Raw genomic sequence first — 27,023 nt, 5'->3', positions numbered from 1 at the left:
TTTTTCCTAGACCTTCACAGAAAGGTAAAGAAACAATATATGTTGTATTTTATGGCAATAACGTTGAGGTTTGTTCAACCTGTGATATATTTTTACGTCAATATTTGTAATATCACGTCTGTGGCTGGTGTGAGCTGGGTAGTGTAGTTTTATGGAATGTAGATGTCCATCGAAAGCCCTGGGTCTCCTCTTTCTTAGGACTACAACGATTTCATGACTGCTTTCCTGTCCTTGCGTCTAAATCCGGTTTTCTGATGCAATGCGCAGAGAGGGCCTTTTACTCTTGGCTACATTTTTGTTTTAAAAGAAAAAAATCTTTTTTTATTTCGAAGCTTCCAATTAAAATCGAATCTCGGCCCGAAGCTTCTAATTCCAAAAAAAAATCAAAGGTCAGCCCTAGTGTCGTTCACATATTGACCTCACAGGTGACTTTGACTGAACTGTTTTACATTGGTGTCGTTCACATATTGACCTCACAGGTGACTTTGCCGTCTTTGCTGCAGCTAGTGGATCTTTGGCCTATCAGGTGCTGTCCCTAGGGTCACATGGTGGATCTTTGGCCTATCAGGTGGTGTTCCCAGGGTCACATGGTGTAGGGTTGATTTTGGGAAATAATCTAATTGCGATTTCTCTGACAGATATTGCGATTGCGATTAAATTTGCGATTATAATTTTTTTTAAGCAGCCCCACAGAGGTTTATTGTAAAATGCGGCTTGCATCTGGCCTACGCAGTGGGTCTTTTCAGAACACATAGCCTGAAAACGTTCTTTTTACCTGGGAATCGATACCAGTACCCAATGGTACCTTTTTTTTCTGTACTTTACTCTCCCTCTCTGAAGTCTAAACTTCACAACACACAATCTAAAACCCCTTACCTCCCTCTCCCAAACCGATCTTGTATCTCAATGGGACTTCCTGGTTAAATAAATGAAAAATTAAATAAATTTGCTATATATATATTAAATCTATTAATCGTTCAGCCCTAACATGGTGGATCTTTGGGTCACATGGTGTTCCCAGGGTCACATGTTGGAACTTTGGCCTGTCAGGTGGTGTTCCCAGGGTCACATGGTGGATCTTTGGCCTATCAGGTGGTGTTCCCAGGGTCACATGGTGAATGGACTGTTTATAGAACAGTTTTCATCCAAAACGCTTTCTAACTCACGCCTCACATTCACCCATTCATTCACACATCAACGGCAGAGACGACCGTGCAAGGTGCCAACCTGCTTAGGTGTTCAGTGTTTTTCTCAAGGACACGCTGCCGGGAGAAGCCGGAATCGAACCAGGAACCTTCTGATTACCAGACGACCGGTCTACCGCCTGAGCTGCTGTCTCCCCAAAACTAAGCCCGCCATCACCTTGTGTTGAATTAGTTGAATTTAATGGTGGAAACGACGAGAGGGCCTACCTGGAAGAGGTCAAGGTCCTGGCGGGATGGTGCCAGGAGAACAGCCTCTCCCTGAACGTCAGTAAAACAAAGGAGATGATTGTGGACTTTAGGAGGTCGGGGGTCAGGGACTACAGCCCCCTCAGCATCGACAGGGCACCGGTTGAGAGAGTGAACCGTTTTAAGTACCTCAGAGTCCACATATCCGAGGACTTGACATGGACCACACACATTGACAGTGTTGTGAAGAAGGCACGACAACGCCTCTACTTCCTCAGGCGCCTAAGGAAGTTCCAAGTCAGTCAGAAGATCCTTAAGAACTTCTACTCATGTACAATAGAGAGCATCCTGACTGGCAATATCACCTCCTGGTTTGGGAATAGCACCGCACAAGACCGTAGCAGACTACAGAGAGTGGCACGTTCAGCCGAATGCACAATTGGAGGGGGGCTTCCCACTCTCCAGAACATTTACAACAAGCGGTGCAGGGGTAAGGCTAAGAGAATTATCAAGGACTCCAGCCACCCAAACAACTGCCTCTTTGAACTGCTGCGGTCAGGCAAGCGATACCGGAGTCTAATGGCAAGCACAGAAAGACTCAGAAGAAGCTTCTATCCCCAGGCCATCAGGTTGCTCAACGAACAATAACACTATGCAACAACCATCAAATGCACTCACAGCACACACATCCACACGCACACACTCACTTTAAACAAACAACACACTGCAGCACCAACTCTCCACACTTTAGAACACCTAAACACACTTTATATTTATTGGTAAAGGATTTGCACTACAACCCATACCTCAGTACACCTTACTGTAAATTGTACCTAAATTGTACCTCATCCCATTTCTGCTTTGCACTATATAGTATATTGTATATTAGTATATTGCATAGTATATTGTATGGTAACTCAGTTACTTCTATTCTGCATTGAACATTGTACATATGTATATACTGAACACTGTCTACGTACGTGACTTCTATTTTTTACTTCTATTTTTTACATGCTATACTATTTTATTTCATACTTATCGTTTTGTCTAGCACAGTCTCTGGAGTGTAACAGAAAGAAGCATTTTGTATAAAAGTATTCTGTACTTCTGTATGACAACTTTTAAAAAAAACTTGAAACTGGATCCCCCTCTTCCTCCTCCGTGCAGGCCTGCTGACCGTGGACCCAGAGACGCGCCTCAAGCTGTCTGACCTGGGGCTGAACAGGTGGCTGCAGGGGGAGGCCTCCGTCTCCTCCACGCCACTCTGCACACCAGACGTGTTGGAGTCCAGCGGGCCCACCGTGCGCACTTACGTCAACGCCACCTACAAGGTAACGGCTTCAGATGGGCTGGTTCAGACTAGGGCTGGTTCAGACTAGGGCTGGTTCAGACTAGGGCTGGTTCAGACTAGGGCTGGTTCAGACTAGGGCTGGTTCAGACTAGGGCTGGTTCAGACTAGGGCTGGTTCAGACTAGGGCTGGTTCAGACTAGAGATGGTTCAGACTAGGGCTGGTTCAGACTAGGGCTGGTTCAGACTAGGGCTGGTTCAGACTAGGGCTGGTTCAGACTAGGGCTGGTTCAGACTAGGGCTGGTTCAGACTAGGGCTGGTTCAGACTAGGGCTGGTTCAGACTAGGGCTGGTTCCGACTAGGGCTGCATCAGACTAGGGCTGGTTCAGACTAGGGCTGGTTCAGACTAGGGCTGGTTCAGACTAGGGCTGGTTCAGACTAGAGATGTTTCAGACTAGGGCTGGTTCCGACTAGGGCTGCATCAGACTAGGACTGGTTCAGACTAGAGATGGTTCAGACTAGAGCTGGTTCAGACTAGGGCTGGTTCAGACTAGAGATGGTTCAGACTAGTGATTGAGGCATGTGATTAGTGGAGGCGGGACCCTTACAAAAAACAAAAAATCCATCAAAATCAGTGTTGTTGCTAATCATTGACACATGCTAGCCTGTAATAATCCCCCCCAGAGAAATCTACTTTGCATTTGATATATTGCAAATATATGCCATCACACACACTGGCATTTAAAGGGTTAGAATTATAAAATGAATTGTGACTCGACATGGCCAAACCCGACTTGTGGCGGGCGGTGAGTTACAAGCATCAGAAATCGAGAATATGTCTCGCACTTCAGAAATGGGTAAAAAAAAGAAATATTGCATTTTTGACTGCTTTGAAATGTTCTTTATCTGTTCCCTTATTTGCAAAACTTAACACAACTTGTAAATTAGTTAATTATTGTTATATTGTCCGATAGTATGTGTCTCAATGCTGGGGAAAAGACTACAAGCGAGGGCAAGGGGTTGCTCTTAACACATTCGGGGCCATTTGGATCCATCTAATCTCACTCTATAAGGCCAGCAAATCAAAACAAGGTTTCATTGTGCGTGATGCTGTTTGTAGAGCTAAATCTATACTTTATAGTATTGCTATCTGTCCATTCTCATTGTCAATTGACACTATAAACCGTCCCTTCAAAATGGCTTAAAGAAATAATTTTTTCATCAATACGTTCCCATTTTATAGCGTCTTGAACATAAGTGTTATATATGGGATTGGTCTGGTATATTTCCTGCAAAACGAGATACAGGCTGCTAAGCTAATAACGTTAAATCGAATGGCGTTTTGGCCCTACAGAAGCTAGAACTAAAAATCAAAATGCATTTGATCGATATCATGTTCCACCATGAATGCATGAAAGGGGGGGGGGGCGGGGGACGTCGTTTCTGATTATTGATTACCAATAACGGCGTTAGCCTCAGTAGCCACATTCGCTGATCGCCTGGTTGAGTATGATAACAAGGCCTGATCAGCGTGTAATTTACGTGAAAAATATCTTACCGTGGGCCGGTTGGATCCCCAAAAGGATTTCCTAGTTATCGATCGCCATCTGGTAGATCCATATATCCATTGGCTGATGATATATTCCTTTACTGCATACTGAATTCGGCGTCGCAAAAGGTATTCCATGCTACATGCTACACGCATAGATTCAGCCTAGCAGGAAAGTCCATTCAAAGTAAAAAAAAATAAAGCACCGTTCTGCCACAGGGAACACTGCATTATCGAGACAGCGCCCCTATGAGGATCTGGTCGGTAATGCACTTTTCCGAATTCCAAGAGTAGGGTAAATCTGCAGTGCCGCTCGGTGACATTGAGTGGGATATTACAATGGAATAAAAGCCAAAACAACCTTGCCACGGACATATCCGTGGTTGGCCCTCAACCGTTGGATCCGAAACACGGACATGTCCGTGGCTGGCTGGCTGGCCTGGCTGGTTGGCCTGGCTGGGTGTGGTCTGTCTGTGCATGTTATTCATTCATTAATCACAGGTACTTAGGGAGGTGTTGAAGCACACAGACGATGGCTCTGCTTTCATAATAGCAGAGAGAACGAAACGTTAAGTTACACTTATCTTAACGTTATAGCAACTTAACTTGTGACCAGCACCAGCGTCTATATTACGCGAGTCGAACTGACTCCGAAAAGACCGTTCATCATACAACTTGGTTTAAACCAAACGTCCATTCAAAACTGTGTATAATGAAATTATTCTGTGATGTCTGACTATTTCCCTATGAAAAACAGCATCAAACCGGCAATGCAATGATGAACAACACAGCGCCATTTAGTGTATTATTAAGAGACCAGTGCCAGTGTCTATATTATTACGCGAGTCGGGCCGTTTTGTCCCATTAAACGACATTAAATCACATTTAGAATGTCACGAATTTTATGAGCGAACGAATTTCGTTAGATAGGATTTAATGCTACCTAATGTCATAATAAAGTAATATAATCGACTACAGTTGATTGACTACTGTTTTCATTGACAGCAACCTGGTAGCTGGCTATGGATTTTGACGATACCTTGTTCCATTCGTGAGGAAGGGGGGGGGGGGGGGGGGGGTTATATTGACGGAGGTTCAAAGATAACCACATTTATTTGGCTATTTTATTTACGTTAGATTGGATTTAATGCTACATAATGTCATAATAAGTTGAGGGGATGCGGGGGGTGCTTATTGGCCAGCACTTTTTGAAGGCTTTTCTGATTAAAGGTTATGTTAATGTGGTATGTGGTCCAGTTATGCTGCTCTGATTACGTCCTCTTAACACTTGAGTGCCACGGGTCCGGTGCCCCGGAACCCCGTTGCGTGCCACCACCCACTTCAATGACAGAGCTCTCATATTTGCGAACGCATAAACTATATCTTAAATTATGGCTATGTGTCTAATATGGCCGTTGCTTATCAATGACTTGTTTGCAGTCAACATTGTCGAAACGGATTGTTTTTTAATCGGTTCATTTCCGTTTTATACCATTTTGAAAAATGCTTGTTTTATGAAAGTTCCAGAAGAAAATAAAGATTCTGTGATAAACGCCCTTTACTGGAATACACTGGAATACACAAAACGCATTGTCATTTTTCGGCCTATTTATGAATCGTTTTCAAATAAACTGGTAAAATAGATTCCTTACCTCAGATCAGATGTTCTCCAAAAAGATTATTCCAATTCCTGATCGCCATTCCAAATATCGATCGCGTTTATTGGTCCAACGCTGGGTACTGGAAACACACATTTTCCGCTGTTCTGGTGGTGGGCGATGACTTCGATCGTGTCTAACAAGTAAAATGTGGAAGCAGGACTTTTTTTTCTCCATGCGTTTCATTCAATCCAATCCAAAGGGGTGCATTACCATCCGGAGAGACGATAGGGGGCGGTATTTTCCCTGTTCGAGTTCAGACAGATCCCCACTGGTAACGTGAGGCTAGATTGATGGAAAATTAATGGAAATCGATAATAAATAAAAAAAACGAGATCTCTCGTCGTTGGCACTGAACGGTTGGCATGAACTAACGAGAAATCTCGTCGTTGGCACTCACAGGCATTAAAGCGTTCCGTCTTGAGACGGATTTCCGTCAATTTGATTATATTTATATAATATGTTGATTTATATTTATAAAAAAAGAAAATATTAACTTTTATTTTTTTATATTTATATATAAATATGAAATTTGCCAATAGGGATGTATCAGTAGTATTGGTAGTAGTCGTAATAGTAATCCAGTCTATTTTTTTTTATTTTCTAAAAAATAAACTAGTTCAACACAGGTAACCACTTTTGCTTAATTTCTTTGATGGCTCAAATGTATGCTCTAGTAGTGTCTAGTCGATTTTGTGTTTTGAGCACAAAGTTCATCATAGATCTAGCCTCTTAATTTTGCTCTCAAAGTGCACCAGATTGATGCATTTAACTTTAAAACTTAAATTATTCCTGGGGAGGCATGCCCACCGGACCCCCCTAGAGGGGCCGAGGTTCACCCACCACCACAGTCTCACTAAATCCTGTGGGAAACACTGACCTGGATTCAAAAAAATTTACGGCTGTGGGTAGGGCGTTCCACATTGTTGTGGCATAATTGCGAAACGTGTTTAGTCCCTTGTTTGTATGATAACAAGCCTTTTAGTTCATGGTTCAAAGTAATGGGAAAAGGGTGCTAGCTCGCCATCAATCAGAAGCTAGCCACAAGACTTGCATTCACGCTCTCCAGCACACAGCCTCCCTGCCTGGCACAACAACCACAACAGTAGGGTCTATAGTCACAGTCAGGACAGTAGGCTCTACAAGTAGGCTCCCTTAACCCTTTCTCCGCCGATGACGTGTTAACACGTCATTCTCCGCCATGCGTTGTCTGCCGATGACTTGTTAAGGCGTCTTTGAGATCAATATTTCATATTTTCGTCATGGTATTCACATTTCACCCACGGAGTCTTGGCTGATGCTGTAGGACTCCGCTCAACTCTGCAACGTTTCAATACCGCCACCTCGTGGCCGATCGACGAGTTGCCAAAACCGGAAGTGCTTAGTCCGTCCCCTATTCCGTCCGGCCACTCGCTATCGCTCCCGAGATTCAATCCAGACACCGTGGATATCGATCCGTTGCCATAACTCAATAAACAACATTATTTGGACGTATATTAGTATTATACAAACCGGAACTGGATCACCTAGATCAACATCCCATAATAGCGATCTTTTTGCTCCAGTATCATCCCCCATCGCTAAGAGGAAGCTGCCGTGAGTTTCAGCGTTTTTGATTATTATTATCCATACAAACTGCTCTGATCTATATATCACCCATACTACATTAATCATTTAACGTCGGTCATTGAATTATAAATGACCCCCCCCCCCCCTCCGGTCACCAGCAGATGACCAGTCATGACGTTTAAGATCATGTACAGTTGAAATTTTTAATATAACGTTGATCGGTATCAAACTGCATTTGATAATCTAATATATGCATTTGTGCCTATATCTCACGTTCTATGAAATACAGCCGAAAACGATAAAAACATATTTATACTCTGGACGGTATTTTAGTATGAATGTGTGAATGAAAAAGTAAAACGTTCCTACATCCTGAACGATTGATAATTGATGTTGAATGGGCCATAGTAATGTCAATTTAGCAATACAATTTAAAAAGTTATAGCCCTGCAAAGAAGGTGAACATCTCCATAGACAAATAGCGCTGGCAGAGAGGCTACAAGGATGGATATAAGCTCCGGCAGAGAATGGGGTTTACTTAAAACGCTAACGCTATTAAAAAAAAAAAAAACAGTGGAGGTTAAAATAAGAATATGACTTGGCCTGAAAAAAAGTTCAGTCAGGAGATTCTTTTTTTTCTTTAATCCCTGCACTCAAAGTGTTAAAGTTGTCAGGCTTCAAACATTTTGCAATGTTTTCTATGCTAAATCTTTCTCTTCAAAGTAACTAGTAACTGATAAGTTCAGATAAATGTAGTGGAGTAAAAGGTACAATATTTCCTTTGAAATGTATTGGAGTAAAAGTATAAAGTGTTCCTTTTACTTTCACTACCACACTACAGAAGGTTACCCTTTCACTACCACACTACAGAAGGTTAACCTTTCACTACCACACTACAGAAGGTTAACCTCTCACTACCACACTACAGAAGGTTAACCCTTTCACTACCACACTACAGAAGGTTAACCTTTCACTACCACACTACAGAAGGTTAACCTTTCACTACCACACTAATTTTTAAATAAACTATCATGACTTTTCCTTTATCCTCTGGGTGTTGTTTGCAGTTTGCAGGCTCACAAGACAGAGTCATTGTAATAACAAAGGGCCTCAGACTGGAAAGCTGCCAGGTGTTAATTGCCCTAGAGCAGGGGTGGCCAACCAGTCAGAGACTAAGGCCCTGTCCACACGAGAGTTTGGATTTAATATGACCGAAGTTTGAAAAAATAAAACTCCGTCCACACGGTGAACACAGGTGGACAACCGTGTATAACTGCGTACTCACGGGCAGAGCTGGAACCCAGCAACCGATACATTTAGTACAATGTAATACAATGCCAAAGCAGTAGGCGGCGATGTTGTTCAGACATGAAGGCCATTTCAACCAATCAGAAAAGACTGAACGCTCACTAAACTTCCTGTTGGGTCGCGATCTGCCATTAATTAACTGAAGAAGAAGAAGTAACGTTACCGATATGAAATGGATGTAAACGTTATTTAACAGATTGCAGAATGGGTACAATACAATACGGCTCAATACAAACAATTGTTAAGGGGATGCAGTCTGGACTGGGTTCCTTATAAGTTATAACAATAACTTGACAACACATGAGTTTAGTTTAGCTGCAGCTACATGTTTACTCTGAGCGTCAACAGACATCAGTCGATCACAACACTCTTCAACACAGACGATACGTTTTGAACAAAAGTTTGTTACAATCATTTTCATATAATGCTACTTGGGACAGCTCTGCTGTAAACACTGGTGTAGTTGGCTCTGCTCTAATCTCTCTACCCCGCGGTCTGCCGTGAACATGGGGAATAATTGCGACAGCTCTGCTGTAAACACTGGGAATAACCTCGGTTGCTATGCCCACACGCAACTGCAAAACCGCACAACTCCACCCTGGCCACCGGTTTCAAAAGACCGCGGTTGCAGTGTAGCAAATCCCCGGTTGTGTGTGGCCGAACAGTGCAACTGCGCACATACAATCACGGTTACATTAAACCCAGCGTTCGTGTGGACGAGGCCTAAGAGCCACAAAAAAATGACTGTGGTACCACAAAGAGCCACACCATATACCAGCGTTTCTCAACCTTTTTCTTTTCAGTCACGGCACCCTTCATGTGTTTATAGGTCTCACCCTCTGGCCTCTGAAGTTGCTAATGTCTTTTTTATTTGGGCCTCACAGGGTTAAAAGTACCCTGTGAGACCCACGGTTGCAAAATTACAAAATCACTTTTAGCCATTTAAAAAAATAATGTTTATTTAAAAAATGTTAAAGGGGAACTATTTTACTATTTCTTTCACTATTTGGGCACTTTTACACAATTCCTGTGAGTCTATGGAACACCTAGGTTTTTTTCAAAAAAAATGCATTGTTTTGTATTTCTAATCAAGTACTAAAAAACGCATTTTTCTACCTCAAGATCTTAAGCCGTTTTGAGGCTGGGCTCCAACCACTGTGTGGCCTGGTGCCAACTGCCACATCAACTGCCACATTATTATGCAGCTGAGAAATCTCTGACATCACAGATATGCACATTTTCAGATGACTCAGTTCAGTGAGGGTGAATATTGTGAGAGGAGAATTGGAAGAATTCGCCAATATGAGAATTAGAGACATATATCCTATTAATATAAGTCCACATAGCTAAGAAACAATGGTAAACACTGAAAAAAGCCATTTATAAGATAGTTCCCCTTTAAGCACATGTATAGTCAATTGGTCCTGTTGTTCAGCCTCACAATGCTATTTGATAGTAAATGTGTTTATATGTCCCACCCTCTGGCCTCTGAAGTTGCTAATTTCTTTTTAATTTGGGCCTCACAGGGTTAACCTCTTAAGCCCGAGATATACAGTAAAAGTGTATATTTTCAGCATTATGTTTGTTTACCAATTATTTTAACTGTTATTAGTGAAATATAAGATTATAGAAATCTCAGGGCATTGAGTCGGAAACCGGCGCATATTGACAGGAGGAAGTGGCACAGCCAAAAGTGAGTGTAGTCTTTTGAAGGAAGAGACTCAGGGCTTTCAAATTTCGAAAAACTACCCTACCCAGCTCACACCAGCCCCTGTCAATCATCTGACTTCTGAATTTACTTTTTAATTTCTCTTATTTTTTGGGATTATCTCCCACAAACCTGAACGTTATTGCCATAAAACAGAACGCAGTTAGTTTCTCTACCTTTCTGTGAACGTCTTGCAAAAAACGGTGTTGCAATATGATGAAGAATGGTGGAGAAATTTACATTATAAAAAAGATGGCAGAATTCAGTACTGTATCTACAAAACCTTCTGTTTAATCATCTTCCCTTTATTCATTTGCTTAGATTTTTCAGGTCTGGTCAATTTTAGCATGGTGTTATTTACAGTCAAAGATAATTTTTTTTTAAATAGAATTGATATTCTCCTTTGGTTCATTACAATTTACTCAAGCCTAGTAACAGACACACTATTTCTGACACTGATCCATATATGTCCCTAGATTCAGATACCAAGAACATGCAAATGGACCATTTAAAAAAAAATTGTAAATGTTTATTCTACGTCCTTATGGAATGAGTGACATAAAAATCGGCGCTATTTCGGCGTCTGGGACAACCATGCTCATCACGGATCTGGGGTACACGAGTTCGACTCCCGGACTCGCCGTATTTTCTCAGTGTCTTTCCCTGATCTATATCCCATTCAACCTGTTTCTGTCGGTCATGCTTAACCAGAAAAAGCGATAAACGCTAAAAAAAAAAAAAAAGTAAAAAAAAAAAAAAAAAGTATCCAACCAAAATGTTCAAGTGATGGCTTATTTTGAAGGTATGAATCTGTACTTTCATAATATGTAAAAAAAATTGAAGATCCCTCAACATGACCCTGAAGTCCATACCTGGTCACAATTGAATATGTGGTGTTATGATCAGAGCTGAAGTTGAATAAAAGATTTATGAAAGAAAAAGTGGTAAATTATTTCAACATTTAGTAATATTTTTATGGCGTTTTTGAAGAGGACAATTTAGTCCCTTATGGTAAGAGTGAGTATTTTTTTTCAACCTGAGATTACAAAAAAACAGAATCTATCAAAATCAGTGTTGTTGCTAATCATACTTATGCTAGTTTGTTTTTTAACAATAATTTGTGATGCCATCACAAACACTGGCATTTAAAGGGTACAAATAAAAAAATCCCTGCACCAGAATGCAGGAAATTAAGTCTTTGTAACAAAAAAAATCCTGGTAGGGGGACCCTGAGACCCCCGCTTAAAAAGTGGCCTGACTGGGGCTATATTTCGCACTATATTTCCTGGCCTGAATGATTTCCCCAGTCCGGCCCTGGTTAAAAGCCTCCAATGCTTATTAGTGTGTGTGCGTTTGAATGTTTGCATGTTTCAACATACATTGCCATAAAAAAAATAAAAAAAAATAAAAGTATTTTTTACCCCCTATAATAGTGGGGGTCGCGGCTCTCTGACACCGTTATTTCGGGGGTCGTGGCCTGAAAACTTTGGGAACCCCTGTTCTATATTATAGGTATGGAGACAATACTATAGTCATTTGACAGTGACTTTCTTCCGTCGAACATGCAAAAAAGAGATAATATTTTCATGCATACGTTCGTGCGTTATTCCGTGGTGAATATAAGTATAGTTTAGGAGTGATCCGGGATCAAAACGCGGAGTTATAGGGCACTACGTGTATTCTACTATAAGCGTTGGCGTTTCTTGCCTGGACATGCTACTATTTCCAAATCAAATGTATATAATAGGTATTATGTTTCATCATGAATGCATGAAAAGGCGGGGGGGGTCGTTTTCTTATGCTTTGATGACCAGTAACGGCATTCGTGTTGAACACTACAGACGCTGATCAGCTGGATCGATATGAAAACATTGTTGGATCAAGTTGAAATTTATGTCAGATAGTCCTTACCTTTGGTCGGGGGTATTCCAAAAAGAATATTCCAATTGTCTGATTGCGAATTTCCAGTATTGGTGTCCATCTGGTCCCGGACATCATTTGGCACAACTTATGGATCGAGTGTGCCAGATGCGTTTCGAAGTGGTCGGATGAAGCGATTTACTCTGCTCCGTCTAAATATAGCGCCCGGAGGGATTTGAGTATAACAGGGTTAGATATAAGGTTTCAAACGGTGGGCGACACTGCCATCTAGCAGGATACGGCCGGTATTGCACTTTGGCGATCTCAAAATCCTTTCCTATGGCAGCACCGACCGAGGTCAGTGGATGAATAATGAAAAAATATCGAATAAAAGAAAAAACGACCAAAACCCGAGATATCTCGGGTCTGGCGTCCAGCGCATTGGCGAGTTAACCCGACTTATCTCGGGTCTGGCGCCGAATGTGTTCAAGAGCATGGCAGCAACAATAACAATGCACAGCAATATACGCGATGCTTAACTCATTGGCTGCCACGCTGTTTCCGGGATATGGCTATCCGCTGCCACGCATTAAACCAATGGAGTCTGTAACTGAGGGGTACAATTCCCTGACTGTATTGTTAGATATGATACTTACTACCACTACCTCTTGTACTTTAGACTCTGGCCACCCAGTACTAGGCATAAATAATTATGGTAAACACTCCCACGTAGATGAAACGATCCAACACAAATGTACCAAGTCGAAAGTCTGCGTTTAATAATAATTAATACATAGCAAAAGGTATGTAGAGCAATCACTTAATTACATTTATGATTTGAAATAGGATGCACTTTTATGGCCAATGAGTATTCGTTGGTATATCAATAGAGAACGTCCAATCTCTGGTGGCGCAGGCGGTAAATATACAACCTGGAATATTTAAGGAATAATAGCAATGATACTTTAATGATTATAGAACTGGATACACTAGGGGGGAATTCCGGTCGCTTGTAAGACAACTGGAGAAGGGGGGGGGGGGTAGAGTCTGGCTGTATCCGTCTGGCCGAGGGTATCCTGGGAGAACCCACGGTTGTGCGGCTCGGTGCCTCAGCGATCCTCGATCCACAGATGAAAGCAGTTGGACTCTCTGTGGGCCGGCTTCCTCCGGTCCACGATGGAGAGACGTGAAGCGACCTCGTCGTGTAGAGCGTCTCCTCACCTGTCGTCCTCTCCGGGGGGGGGGTTTCCAACACACGGCAGTGTTGGTCTTTATCCATAGAATAATCACTGTATACAAAGCATAATCCGTGCCTGGGAAGGCGGGCTGTCGTCGGTAGAATAATCCGGTATGCAGGTCCACTCGCTCGTCGGCTCTGGGGCTCCTCGGGTGCAGCCTCACATGGGGTCGGCCACCCTGGATAAGCAGCCAGTTCTACCCGAAACGGTGGGGGTACTGACTACGATAGTATTCTCACCGCACGAAGCACTACATATGAATAGACTATTATTAGCTTAATAGACTACGTCCAACTCGACGATATAGTGCCAAATATGACTATTCAAATATTAATATACACGATGTCTCAATACCGATGGTAGGCCGAACTTGGCCTTACTCCCACACGTGGCGTCGCGGGGAGGCTTTACGTCTGTCACTCTATTGGAGGGTAAGAAACTGGACTAAAAGGGAAGTCCTACTTTAGTAGCGCAGTATATATACGCACTATGAACAAATAGTACCATTAGTGGTGCGGTAGCCAGATTCCTACGCGGAACTAGGACTTGTTCGTACATGTTGAGCGGTACGTTTGAACTGGGTCTGGGGGGTATGGCAGCCTGGCACCAAGGTCTCGACCAATAGTAGAATGGAGACTATTATGGGATGTTCAGTAGGCTAGAATGGATATTCAATGCATATTGTACAAGGAATATACAAGGGATATCAGGGAATATTAGAGAATATACAAATACAATTAAATATATATATATAAATAAATATATATATTCGGTTTAATCTGGCCCTTCACAACAGCCACCCCCTGATTGGTCCCAGACCTAATCAGTTAAGCAGAGACAGATTAATCGCGTTGTCTATTTACACATAAGGGTTTGCTGTAGGGGTCAGTCAACTTCACAAAGTCATAGGGTTATAGGGTCATGGTCATCATCGATTGTGTCTGGGAGTCGGGGCAGTCCTATGAGCCTCGCCACGGGACGGGTGTAAGTGCGACCCTGGACAAGCACTTCAGCTGCTCGGACCTTGCCGTCGGCACCGGTGATCACTTTGCTTACGCGGCCGGCCGGCCACATAGCTCTGGGCAGTGATTGATCAATAATCATGACGACTGTTCCTTCTGTCAAATTGTCTCTCTCCTTTACCCACTTCTGGCGGGTCTGTAGAGACGGTAGGTAGTGCAGTAGGAATGTCCTTTGTTGTGCACTCTCTATGGTAGTGCAATCATCTATGTTGGGGTCTGCGGAGATAACAGTGCTCAATCCACAGAACATAGGTTTCTTATTCTCAGCCTCCTCTTGACTGGCTTCCCTCGGGATAGGCGTGGGCCACTCTCCTTCCGGGAGCTTTAGGAATGCTGGGCCGTCACTGTAGACATTGCGACGGGTGAGGTCATCTAGGGGCATTCCCCGGGTGATGACGTCAGCTGGGTTCTGTTTTGTATCAACGTAGCGCCACTCTGTTTCTCCGGTTAACTCTTCGGTTAAGTCTTGAATCTCGGTGACTCTGACTCCCACGAAGACTTTGTACTTGCATGAGTCCGATTTGATCCAGGCGAGTACTGTCGTGGAATCTGACCACAGGATTGTTCTAGACACCGGTATGGTGAGCTCACGTTGGATGAGCGTGGCTAGGTGCGCTCCGGCTAGGGCTGCGCAGAGCTCTAGACGTGGGATAGATTGTTGCTTGCGTGGGGCTATTCTCGAGCGGGCGAGGACAAATGCTGTGTAGATCTCTCCCCCCTCTTCTTGGGCCCGCAAGTAGGCTACTGATCCGTATGCGACCTCTGAGGCGTCACTGAAGACGTGTAAGTCCATTTTACATGTCTCTGGCCTCACCGTGGGTGGGAAGTAGCTTCGGCGCATGTTAACGCCTGGGAGTGAGTGGAGCTCCATCTCCCACTCTCTCCAGGTGGATGCAAGGTGTGCGGGAATGGGGTCGTCCCAGCCCTGGTCCTTGTCCCACAATGCTCGTACAATCATTTTTGCCCTGGTGGTGTACGGTAGAATACATCCTAGCGGGTCATATTGTCGGGCGAGTGTTGTGTACACACTCCGTCTGGTGGTCGGCGCCGCCGCCGGCCTTCCCTGCTCCGTAGTCAGGGGCTTGTGTCTGTAGTGAAGCGAATCGGTTTTGAATCGCCACACCAATCCCAGGGTCATCTCCTGGGCTTCTCCCGGGATTGTAGCCATCCAGGTCTCGCTGCTGGCTGCCTTGTCCTCGGAGGAGAGGCTGCGCAGTACTTGCGGATCGCTGCTGGCCCACTGCCTGAGATCAAAGCCGCCTTTGATCAATGAGGCACGGAGTTTAATCAGGAGAGCCTCGGCTTCTTCCTGGGTTGAAAGGCTTTGTAGACAGTTGTCTACGTAGAAGCTGTTCTTTACGCTGTGTCGGACCTCTTCGTCCGCTGCTGGGTCCTCTGCTACATGTTTCTGTAGTGCAAATGTAGCACAGCAGGGGCTGCACGTCGTTCCGAAGGGGAGGACTTCCCATTGGTAGATGGCTGGGTGCTCATCTCCTGGCTTCTCTCTCCATAGGAACCGTAACAGGGGCTTGTCCTCCTCTACTAATCTCACCTGCAGGAACATTCCTTTAATGTCCCCGCTGATGGCCACCTTTCCCTGGCGGAAGCGGAGTAGAACGCCGAGTAGGGAGGGGCCGAGTGTGGGACCGGGCAGTAACTCTTTATTCAGATTTTGGGATCCGATCTGGTAGCTGCAGTTAAATACTATGCGGTCTTTACCGTTGTGATGGACCTTGTGGTGAGGCACGTACCACGATTCAGTGGTCTGGTCAGCCTCTTTAATGTCCATCTTTGTGACGTGTCCCGCTGTGATGAGCTTCTCAATCTCAGCGCGGTATACACTCTCTTGAGCGGGGTTCTTGGCTAAGCGCCGCTCCGTGTTCAGCAGGTACCGTTCTGTGGCGTCTGTCTTGGCGTGGAAAGTAGGCATTCCTTCTCGCCGCAGGAGTGGCGTGGCGTATCTCAACACGCCGTTGACCGGGACTCTCTTGGTCCCTGTCTCGAGGAGGTGAATGGCGTAAATGTCATCTTTAGAGCGAATGTCTTTCTTTCCGTTCTTAAAGGGCATTTGTTCCAAGGTCCATAGCCGCTCTACGTGTTGCAGGAGTGCGGTTTCTCCCTCTGTGACTCGGGAGTGGAGACATCTAGTGGCTGTACTTCGGTTGAGAGATTTGGCGAGCGGGCCTTGGAGAGTCCATCCCAAACGGGTCTCGACTGCTGCAGGACAGCCTCGGGGTCCGGTATGAACCCGGTCTATCGGGACAATGAGGTCTGCATGGTCGGAGCCTATCAACAGGGTCGGCATAGCATTGTCTATGAGCGGGATCGGTAACTTGCGCAGATGTGCATATTTCTCCATCAGCTTGGCGACGGGGTATGTGTACCGCGACAGTCCTATTTCTTGGCTGGTGAAAGCGTCTGTAATCTGGTACCGTCGCTCAGGCTGGCCGCTTGCTGCGATAGAGAATGAGACATTCTCGCCCTTTATCGTCTTCAAATCTCGTCTTATTGTCCGAATTGTCATTTGGGTTTCGCTTCCCCGCAGCCCTAGCTGGGCCGCAGCGGAGGCGAGCAGAAGGGTCTTCTCTGACCCGTCATCGAGGACGGCGTAAGTGTCCAGGACTTTATTCTGGTAGCTTAGTGTCACACGCACTACTTTTAGGAGTACTCGGGCTCCACTGCTGCTGGCGGGATCGATGTACATGACGCTCGCTTTGCTGCTGGATGGTGCGGGTGAAGGGCGCCGTCTGTTACTGTCGTGAAGTATGTCCAGATGGGCTCCATCGCACTTGGTGCACCTTTTCTTTAAGCGGCATTCGGCTGCCATGTGTGAGCGCGCACAGCGAAAACAGCGCTTGTTGGACTTTATCCATTGACTTGCTTCCTCCGCGTTCAGCTTGGGGAAGGAGTCACATTGCGCTAGCCAGTGTTCTTTCTCACAGTAGGGGCACACTATCTTCCACTTCTCCGTTCTGGAGGGGGTACTGTGGCTCCTGCTGCTCGGTACTGACTCCGATTGGTGCATCACAGTCACCGATCTTCTTCCATCATTTAGTCGTCTGGTTCCTTCTCTGGAGCCAGGGGTGCTCCGTCCGAATGTATCTAGCCGTAGGCTGCTGACTTCTCTCGCCAGGAAGTCTGCTAGATCGAGGAGGTTCGGTTCGGGGCCATTCGGGTCTCGGTGGTCTCTCTGCCGCCTAAAACGCTCCTGTCGAGCGGGCGGCAGCTTCTCCAAGATCCTTTCCACATTTGAGTTGGCGTAAAGTTCATGCCTCCCCTTCTCTCTCTGCGCTCCCAACATCCCTACCAGGGACTGCACTCTGATGGACAGGTCGTCCAGTGCTCGATTGTCTATTGCTGGGGGTAAGCGGTCGATGTGTCGGATCTCCTGGATCACGTAATCCCATATGCGCCCATACCTCTGGTCCAGTGCTACCAGCGCTGCTGTGTATGGGGTGGTGGAAGTCGCGTAGGCGAGCGCTATATTATGTGCGCGGGGTACCTTTAAGTGCTTCAGTAGGATGGCGTATTTATGGCGTTCATCCAATACATCCACCAACATGGTCTCCAGACACATGCGGAGTTCTGTATACTGGGCCCGGTTCTCTTGGGTGAAGTCGGGTACCATAGGCGTGCCAATGTATGACGCTGACTGTGGATACATCGGCGAGCGTTGGGGGAGAGGCCTCCTAGGCGAGTCTCCTCCCGCTCCTTGGTATGGGCTGGTACCGGCAGTGTACCATGGCCCGCTTGTCCAGGTGCTGTTCCTCGGTGCGGGTCGTGCGTCGTGCTCACCCGTGTATAGAGTCGGGGGTCTGTAGCGCAGCTCCGCGGGAGTATAGCCTGGGCTGTACCGGACCTCCTGGTCCGGTAGAGTACTGTGCTGTCGTCGGGCGTGGTTCTCCTCCTCTTCCTCTTCGTCTTCAGTTAGGTCATCCAGTGCTTGTAGTCTCTGGTTTAGCCTCTCCACAGGATATGCTGCTCCTTCCCGGTTGCTAGGTCTCGCTTGGACCGGTGGGGGGAGGTGGTCTGTGGGGGGTATAGACCTCGTCTGTTGGTAAAGTTCAGGGTTGTTTACTCGGCTAGGGGATGCCGCCCTGGAGGTGTGTCTAGACGAGTTCCTGGAGCCTCTGGCGGAGGGAGAGGGTGTTGTCCGTCTGATCAGCTGTTCTATTAGTTGCGCTTGCTGTCTGTCGCGCTCTGCGTCCCGTAGAGCACCAGCAGCTGCTCGCTGGCTGTCTGCTCGGTCTCGGGCCACATTCTCTTCCATCTGAATGCGTCTTATTTCTAGACGTATATGCTCTTCTTCGCTCCGCTGCTGGATCTGCAGTCGGTCGCGTTCAGCAGCGGCGTTCAGGCTGATGAGGAAGGCCTGCTGTAGGGTCCTCTCTGCCTCGCTGGGAGAAGGCGGTGGTATAGGGGAGCCTTCCCTCGGGGTACTCCTTGCGGAGCCTTGGAGCTCTATCTCCACGGTGCTCTCCCCGTCTTCTTCCGTGCCGAGTTCTCTCTCGGTAGCGTTGTATTCCTCCCGGGACTCATCGGGGACTACTTCTTCAGTACTGGCGGGGTGTGAAGTCATGTCTGGTTCCCACTGGTCCCCACCGTGAGCTTGGTCAGTTACATTAGAACCCGTAGGGGCCTCTATGGTCGGGGTAGTCTGGGCGTTGGGGTTAGACATACTTTTACTTTCTAGTTTTACCGCGTTTACTGTTAAAGACTAGGTTGTTGACTGACAGCGTAAGCCTCTAAGTACTGAGGGAGCCGTCGTTCGCGCTGCGGGCGTTGGTTAGGAGGATCGTTTCGTGGAGTGTTCATCATAGGCCATTTCAATATTAATAACACTATATTAATATTACACTAATTACCATCCGGCTCGAAGGACCAATTGTAACTGAGGGGTACAATTCCCTGACTGTATTGTTAGATATGATACTTACTACCACTACCTCTTGTACTTTAGACTCTGGCAACCACAGTACTAGGCATAAATAATTATGGTAAACACTCCCACATAGATGAAACGATCCAACACAAATGTACCAAGTCGAAAGTCTGCGTTTAATAATAATTAATACATAGCAAAAGGTATGTAGAGCAATCACTTAATTACATTTATGATTTGAAATAGGATGCACTTTTATGGCCAATGAGTATTCGTTGGTATATCAATAGAGAACGTCCAATCTCTGGTGGCGCAGGCGGTAAATATACAACCTGGAATATTTAAGGAATAATAGCAATGATACTTTAATGATTATAGAACTGGATACACTAGGGGGGAATTCCGGTCGCTTGTAAGACAACTGGAGAAGGGGGGGGGGGGGTAGAGTCTGGCTGTATCCGTCTGGCCGAGGGTATCCTGGGAGAACCCACGGTTGTGCGGCTCGGTGCCTCAGCGATCCTCGATCCACAGATGAAAGCAGTTGGACTCTCTGTGGGCCGGCTTCCTCCGGTCCACGATGGAGAGACGTGAAGCGACCTCGTCGTGTAGAGCGTCTCCTCACCTGTCGTCCTCTCCGGGGGGGGGGGTTTCCAACACACGGCAGTGTTGGTCTTTATCCATAGAATAATCACTGTATACAAAGCATAATCCGTGCCTGGGAAGGCGGGCTGTCGTCGGTAGAATAATCCGGTATGCAGGTCCACTCGCTCGTCGGCTCTGGGGCTCCTCGGGTGCAGCCTCACATGGGGTCGGCCACCCTGGATAAGCAGCCAGTTCTACCCGAAACGGTGGGGGTACTGACTACGATAGTATTCTCACCGCACGAAGCACTACATATGAATAGACTATTATTAGCTTAATAGACTACGTCCAACTCGACGATATAGTGCCAAATATGACTATTCAAATATTAATATACACGATGTCTCAATACCGATGGTAGGCCGAACTTGGCCTTACTCCCACACGTGGCGTCGCGGGGAGGCTTTACGTCTGTCACTCTATTGGAGGGTAAGAAACTGGACTAAAAGGGAAGTCCTACTTTAGTAGCGCAGTATATATACGCACTATGAACAAATAGTACCATTAGTGGTGCGGTAGCCAGATTCCTACGCGGAACTAGGACTTGTTCGTACATGTTGAGCGGTACGTTTGAACTGGGTCTGGGGGGTATGGCAGCCTGGCACCAAGGTCTCGACCAATAGTAGAATGGAGACTATTATGGGATGTTCAGTAGGCTAGAATGGATATTCAATGCATATTGTACAAGGAATATACAAGGGATATCAGGGAATATTAGAGAATATACAAATACAATTAAATATATATATATAAATAAATATATATATTCGGTTTAATCTGGCCCTTCACAACAGAGTTCGTCACCTTGTTTGCAGGGCTATAACTATATTCTATATTATAGCTATGGATGCAATACTATCGTTCAATATGTGAAAAAGAAATCATTTTTCCATCCATACATTCCCGTTTTATACCGTGGTGAATATAAGTATGGTTTTAGAGCGGTCTAGGGTAATTCCTGGGAGGCTAGTAATAGCCTGCGACATGTATTATACTAAATCCATTGGCATTTCGTCCCTACACACGCTACAATTAAAAATTCAAATGCATATGATCTGTATTATGTTCCATCATGAATGCATGAAAGGGGTGGGGGGGGGGGGTCGTTTCTGATTAATTGATTGTCAATAATGGCATTTGTTAGTACAACAACATAATGCTGATCAGGGCGATGGCTATGAAAACAAGGCACAATCAAGCTGAAATTGACATTAAATTGCTCTTACCTGTGGCCAGTGGGATTCCAAAAAGAACATTCCAATTATTTGATTGCCATCTGGTAGATCGTATGTCCATTTGGCTCACGACATAACCCACCACAGCATAATGAATCGGGGCTCCCGAAAACCATTCAATGCGATCGGGTGAAGCCCTAGGTTCAGGTTAGTAGAAAAGATCGCCCGGAGTGTTTAGCGTGTGGCACAGCCCAATACACAAGGTTTCAAATGGTGCTTGATACCGCCGCCTGGTAGGATGCGGCCGGTATTGTACTTTAACGATCTCAGACTCAGCCCCATGATAACACTAGGCTCCCTGGATGGATAATGAATGGAAATATCGAATAAAAGAAATAACGAGCAAATAACGAGTATACTCGTTGTTGGTGTTCAACGATTGGTGGCCAATAACGAGTTTAATCGCTGTTGGCAGTGAATGAATTAATGCGTATCCATTAGTAATAATTGTGTTACCTCCACTTTGTCTGCAGCAGGTCTCTCCACTCATGGAACAGCATGTCCGTCTATGAACGCTACGCATAGTGGGTGACAATTTGGAAATGAGCAAACACAAATCACTGTTAGTATCTTTAACCGATTCGTGGCCAACCACATATATATACGTGTTTGGGAGCCGACGCTTGATGGCCAACCACGTATATATACGTGTTAAAGGAAAACTCCAACATTTTGGGAAATTAGCTTATTTAACATCTTCCCTGGAGTTAGACAAGAAGATGATACCTTTTTTGTCTCTCTGCATGCATTAGGCTTAGGGAACGCCCGCACCGTTAGCGTAGCTTAGCTTCATCACTGGAAGTGGGTCAGACCTTTACCGTGAAGTTCCCTACAGTCCCCTACAGTCACGAAATACACTCCAAATACAACTCCAAAACGTTCCTGTAAACATGTTGTGACTCGTGTATTTACCACATGGAGAAATAAAAAATAATTGAATTAGACATTTACGTTTTCTAAGCAGATATACTTGGAACAATTTTTTGCCGAACCACTCCTCTCTGGGCTCAGTGATTTCACGTCACCAGTGCTACTTTCTAACGTGAGGCCAGTGTTTGTTTACATTTTCATTTCATTCAAAGGATCCGAACCGATTGTAGTTATTATGGATACCATGACTGGTAAATTTTAAGGGGCTAGCGTTACACAATAAATTAGTTATAATAATACCACAAGTCTGGATTCACTCGCCCCAACCCTGTAGCCGTGCATCGCAGTCACGAAAGGGGCTAACTAGGTCGATAGTCCAGCAACGTTATGTCCTATTCATCAATCTCACAATATTCGCTAACGTTAGACAGATGGAATACAGCCTTCCATCTAAAAACATAAATGAAAACTTACCACAGTCATGGTATCCATAATAACTTCAATCGGTTCGGATCCTTTGAATGAAATGAAAATGTAAACAAACACTGGCCTCACGTTAGAAAGTAGCACTGGTGACGTGAAATCACTGAGCCCAGAGAGGAGTGGTTCGGCAAAAAATAGTTCCGCTTAGAAAATGTAAATGTCGAATTCAATTATCTTTTATTTCTCCACGTGGTAAATACACAGGTCACAACATGTTTACAGGAACGTTTTGGAGTGTATTTCGTGACTGTAGGGAACTTCAGGGTAAAGGTCTGACCCACTTCCAGTGATGAAGCTACGCTAACGGTGCAGGCGTTCCCTAAGCCTAATGCTTGCAGAGAGACAAAAAAGGTATGTATCTTCTTGTCTAACTCCAGGGAAGATGTTAAATAAGCAAATTTCCCAAAATGTTGGAGTTTTCCTTTAAGCTTGTTTTTGTTTTTATTCCATTCTAATATCCCGGATGTTGTCACGGAGCTGTATGTTGGCTGGAAAAGGCATATCGGGACTCCGAAAGTGCAGTACCGGCCAGATCCTGGTATTGGCGCTGTCTTGATAATGCAGTTTCCCCTGTTGCAGACCGGGTGTCACTTTTTTTTCGCTCCGGGTTAGCTTTTCTGTTAGCCTAAAGCTATTGCTTTACCAGATCGCCTGGAATACTTTTTGCGACGCCGAATTCAGTATGCAGTAAAGGAATATAGCATCAGCCAATGGACATATCGATCTACCAGATGACGATCAAATAACTGCGAAATTCTTTTTGGAATCCAACCGGCCACAGGTAAGAGCGATTTGACGTCAATTTCAGTCTGATCAGGCCTGGTTCTCATAGCCATCCACCCGGTCAGCGTATGATGTTGCAATAACGAATGCCGTTATTGGTAATCAATAATCAGAAACGACTTCCCCCGCCCCCCCCCCCCCCTTTCATGCATTCATGGTGGAACATGATACCGATCATATGCATTTCGATTTTTAACTCTAGCTTGTGTAGGGCCGAAACAACAATCGATTTAACGTTATTAGCTTAGCGCCCTATAACTAGCTTTGCAGGAATTACCCCAGACCATTGCGGTATATAGTTCTTATTCACGACGCTATAAAACGGGAACGTATTGATGAAAAAAATATTTCTTTATGGCATATTGAAGGGAATGTTTATACTGTCAATTGACAATGACAATGGACACATAGCAAGAATATAAAATATAGATTTAGCTCTACAAACAACCTCACGCACAGTGAACGCTTGTAATGAAAAGCTGGCCTCATAGAGTGGGATTAGACGGGCCCCAAGGGCCCCGAATGTGTTAAGATAACGCTAAGCTAACAACCTTTTAGATAACGCTAAGCTAACAACCTTTTAGATAATGCTAAGCTAACAACCTTTTAGATAATGCTAAGCTAACAACCTTTTAGATAACGCTAAGCTAACAACCTTTTAGATAACGCTAAGCTAACAACCTTTTAGATAACTCTAAGCTAACAACCTTTTAGAGAACTAAGCTAACAACCTTTTAGATAACGCTATAACGCTAAGCTAACAACCTTTTAGATAACGCTAAGCTAACAACCTCTTAGATAACTCTAAGCTAACAACCTTTTAGAGAACTAAGCTAACAACCTTTTAGATAACGCTAAGCTAACAACCTTTTAGATAACGCTATAATGCTAAGCTAACAACCTTTTAGATAACGCTAAGCTAACAACCTTTTAGATAACTCTAAGCTAACAACCTTTTAGAGAACTAAGCTAACAACCTTTTAGATAACGCTATAACGCTAAGCTAACAACCTTTTAGATAACGCTAAGCTAACAACCTTTTAGATAACTCTAAGCTAACAACCTTTTAGAGAACTAAGCTAACAACCTTTTAGATAACGCTAAGCTAACAACCTTTTAGATAACGCTATAATGCTAAGCTAACAACCTTATAGATAACGCTAAGCTAACAACCTTTTTGCGGTAACGTTGTGTACTATCCATGCTCCACAGCTTCCGAGTTCAGTTGAAACGGCGAGTACTTCTGAGTAATCGATTACTCGGGCCCCTCTACTTACCTACCGTGCACTCATTCTCTTCTCTCTGCTCTTGTCTTACGACGCCAGGCATTCAACCGGGGTAAGAGAGAGGGCTTCTTCCTGAAGAGCGTGGACAACGCCCCCCTGGCCAAGCGGCGGAAACTGAAGATGGAGAGCACGGGGGTCGAGGCCCGGTGGAGCTGCTCCTCTTCCTCCTCCTCCTCTTCCTCTTCCTCATCCGCCGCCACCACCACCAAGTCCAAACCGCCCAAGCCCAACCAAACTGTGGCCCCAAAGTGCAGCTTGCCCACAAGGACTGAGGAGGAGGAGGGGGCAGGAGAGAAGGAGGAGGAGGAGGAGTCGGGAGGAAAGTAACCGTCTGATGTTAATGTAGGAGAGAGTCATGATTCGTTCCCCCACAGTTCTGTGTGGATACAGTCATGAGTCATGATTCGTTCCCCCACAGTTCTGTGTGGATACAGTGATGAGTCATGATGATACAGTGATGAGTCATGATGATACAGTGATGAGTCATGATGATAGTCTGCTTCATGTTCTTTTGATCCTTTTTAATGGACGTTCTGTCAAATCATGTTCTAAAAAAACAAGTCATGGAAAGACTGCATGAAAGAGTTTGACCTGGTAATTGTTTTAATGGCTTTTTAATCCTAAGTATCGTTGATTGTGACATTTTACTACCATGAAGAATATTTCAGCTTTTAATGAAATTTTCTTAAAAAAAACTGAACAAATTGCAATACATCACAGCATCAAATCACAATACGGATATTGATCTCACAACATGTTAAAACTGCAATATTATTGTATTGTGATATTATCATATTGGGACTTTTTGGTATTTCCAGCCTTAGCTTATGTTTGCTAAGATGCCATCTTCAAGTCTTTAGCGATATGGTCTCCTGTTCTCTATATTGATATGGTCTCTGTTCTCTATAGTGATATGGTCTGTTCTCTAGTGATATGGTCTGTTCTCTCTAGTGATATGGTCTGTTCTCTATAGTAATATGGTCTGTTCTCTAGTGATATGGTCTGTTCTCTAGTGATATGATCTGTTCTCTCTAGTGATATGGTCTGTTCTCTATAGTGATATGGTCTGTTCTCTAGTGATATGATCTGTTCTCTATAGTAATATGGTCTGTTCTCTATAGTGATATGGTCTGTTCTCTATAGTAATATGGTCTGTTCTCTAGTGATATGGTCTGTTCTCTAGTGATATGGTCTGTTCTCTAGTGATATGGTCTGTTCTCTATAGTAATATGGTCTGTTCTCTATAGTGATATGGTCTGTTCTCTATAGTGATATGGTCTGTTCTCTAGTGATATGGTCTGTTCTCTAGTGATATGGTCTGTTCTCTATAGTGATATGGTCTGTTCTCTAGTGATATGGTCTGTTCTCTAGTGATATGATCTGTTCTCTATAGTGATATGGTCTGCTCTCTATAGTGATATGGTCTGTTCTCTAGTGATATGGTCTGTTCTCTAGTGATATGGTCTGTTCTCTATAGTGATATGGTCTCTATAGTGATATGATCTGTTCTCTATAGTGATATGGTCTGTTCTCTATAGTGATATGGTCTGTTCTCTATAGTGATAAGATAAGGGGAAGGACGGTTGAATTCATGCTTATTATGTTTTGTCTGTTGGGTGAAATTTGCAACCAGCCTAAGGGCTTGTGTCCACCAGGGACGTTTTATGAGTTGTCAGCTCCTTTCTGTCATTAATTTCTATGCTGGAGAAGCGACAGGCGCGCTCCTCTTCCCAGAGCCGCGCCTCACGTTTTATGAGCTCTCGGCGGCAGCGTTTTTGGTCTGAGCGCTCCCAGCTCATAAAGTTGAAACTAGTTCAACTTCTGGAAAGGAGCGCGCTCATCAATGTAACTCATCGAGGAAGGGGCGGAGCCCTGGCTGGCGCGAGCCTCCGAAAAATGCTCGGAGCTTCTTTTTTTTTTTTTTTTTTTTTTTTTTAATGTGGTCCGCCTTGAAAAAAACGTCCCTGGTGGACACATAGCCTAAGGGTTGAATTGAAATTTTCTGGCGTCGGAAAGAAATACTTATTATGCCGTCATTTGGCTGTTCATTCCTTTTTCTCTCTCTCACTCTCTGAGAGATGAGTGAGCAAGTTGTCGAACAAGAACGAGAGCCCTCCTCCACGCGGCTGAACAGACGCTTCACGTTGACATGAAGATGGTATGAAGCGGCCAGAACGGACAGGCCATGTCCAGCTGGGAGGGGTTGCAGTACATGGCCGAACCACTAGTTGGCTGTGCTGCGTTGTTGTA

The 27,023-nt window shown here is 44.7% G+C and overlaps 1 protein-coding gene across 1 annotated transcript in view; it reads left to right on the top strand.

Annotated features, from left to right (window-relative positions):
* rps6ka4 (ribosomal protein S6 kinase, polypeptide 4) overlaps positions 1-25,210 on the top strand; it is a gene marked incomplete at both ends in the record, with an annotated part of 78,707 nt that extends 53,497 nt beyond the window's left edge. Inside the window, 3 exons of the mRNA XM_084320560.1 lie at positions 2,559-2,722; positions 24,813-25,021; positions 25,192-25,210. Of these exons, the coding sequence (XP_084176686.1) occupies positions 2,559-2,722; positions 24,813-25,021; positions 25,192-25,210 (392 nt within the window). The remainder of the gene's footprint in view (positions 1-2,558; positions 2,723-24,812; positions 25,022-25,191) is intronic.
* Between the last annotated feature and the right edge of the window lie 1,813 nt (positions 25,211-27,023).

Source organism: Notolepis coatsorum, assembly GCF_963971535.1.
Source record: "Notolepis coatsorum genome assembly, chromosome: 8".
Classification (NCBI taxonomy): domain Eukaryota; kingdom Metazoa; phylum Chordata; class Actinopteri; order Aulopiformes; family Paralepididae; genus Notolepis; species Notolepis coatsorum.
Note: the sequence above shows the minus strand (reverse complement) of the source record. Positions and strands in the feature narration are given on the sequence as shown.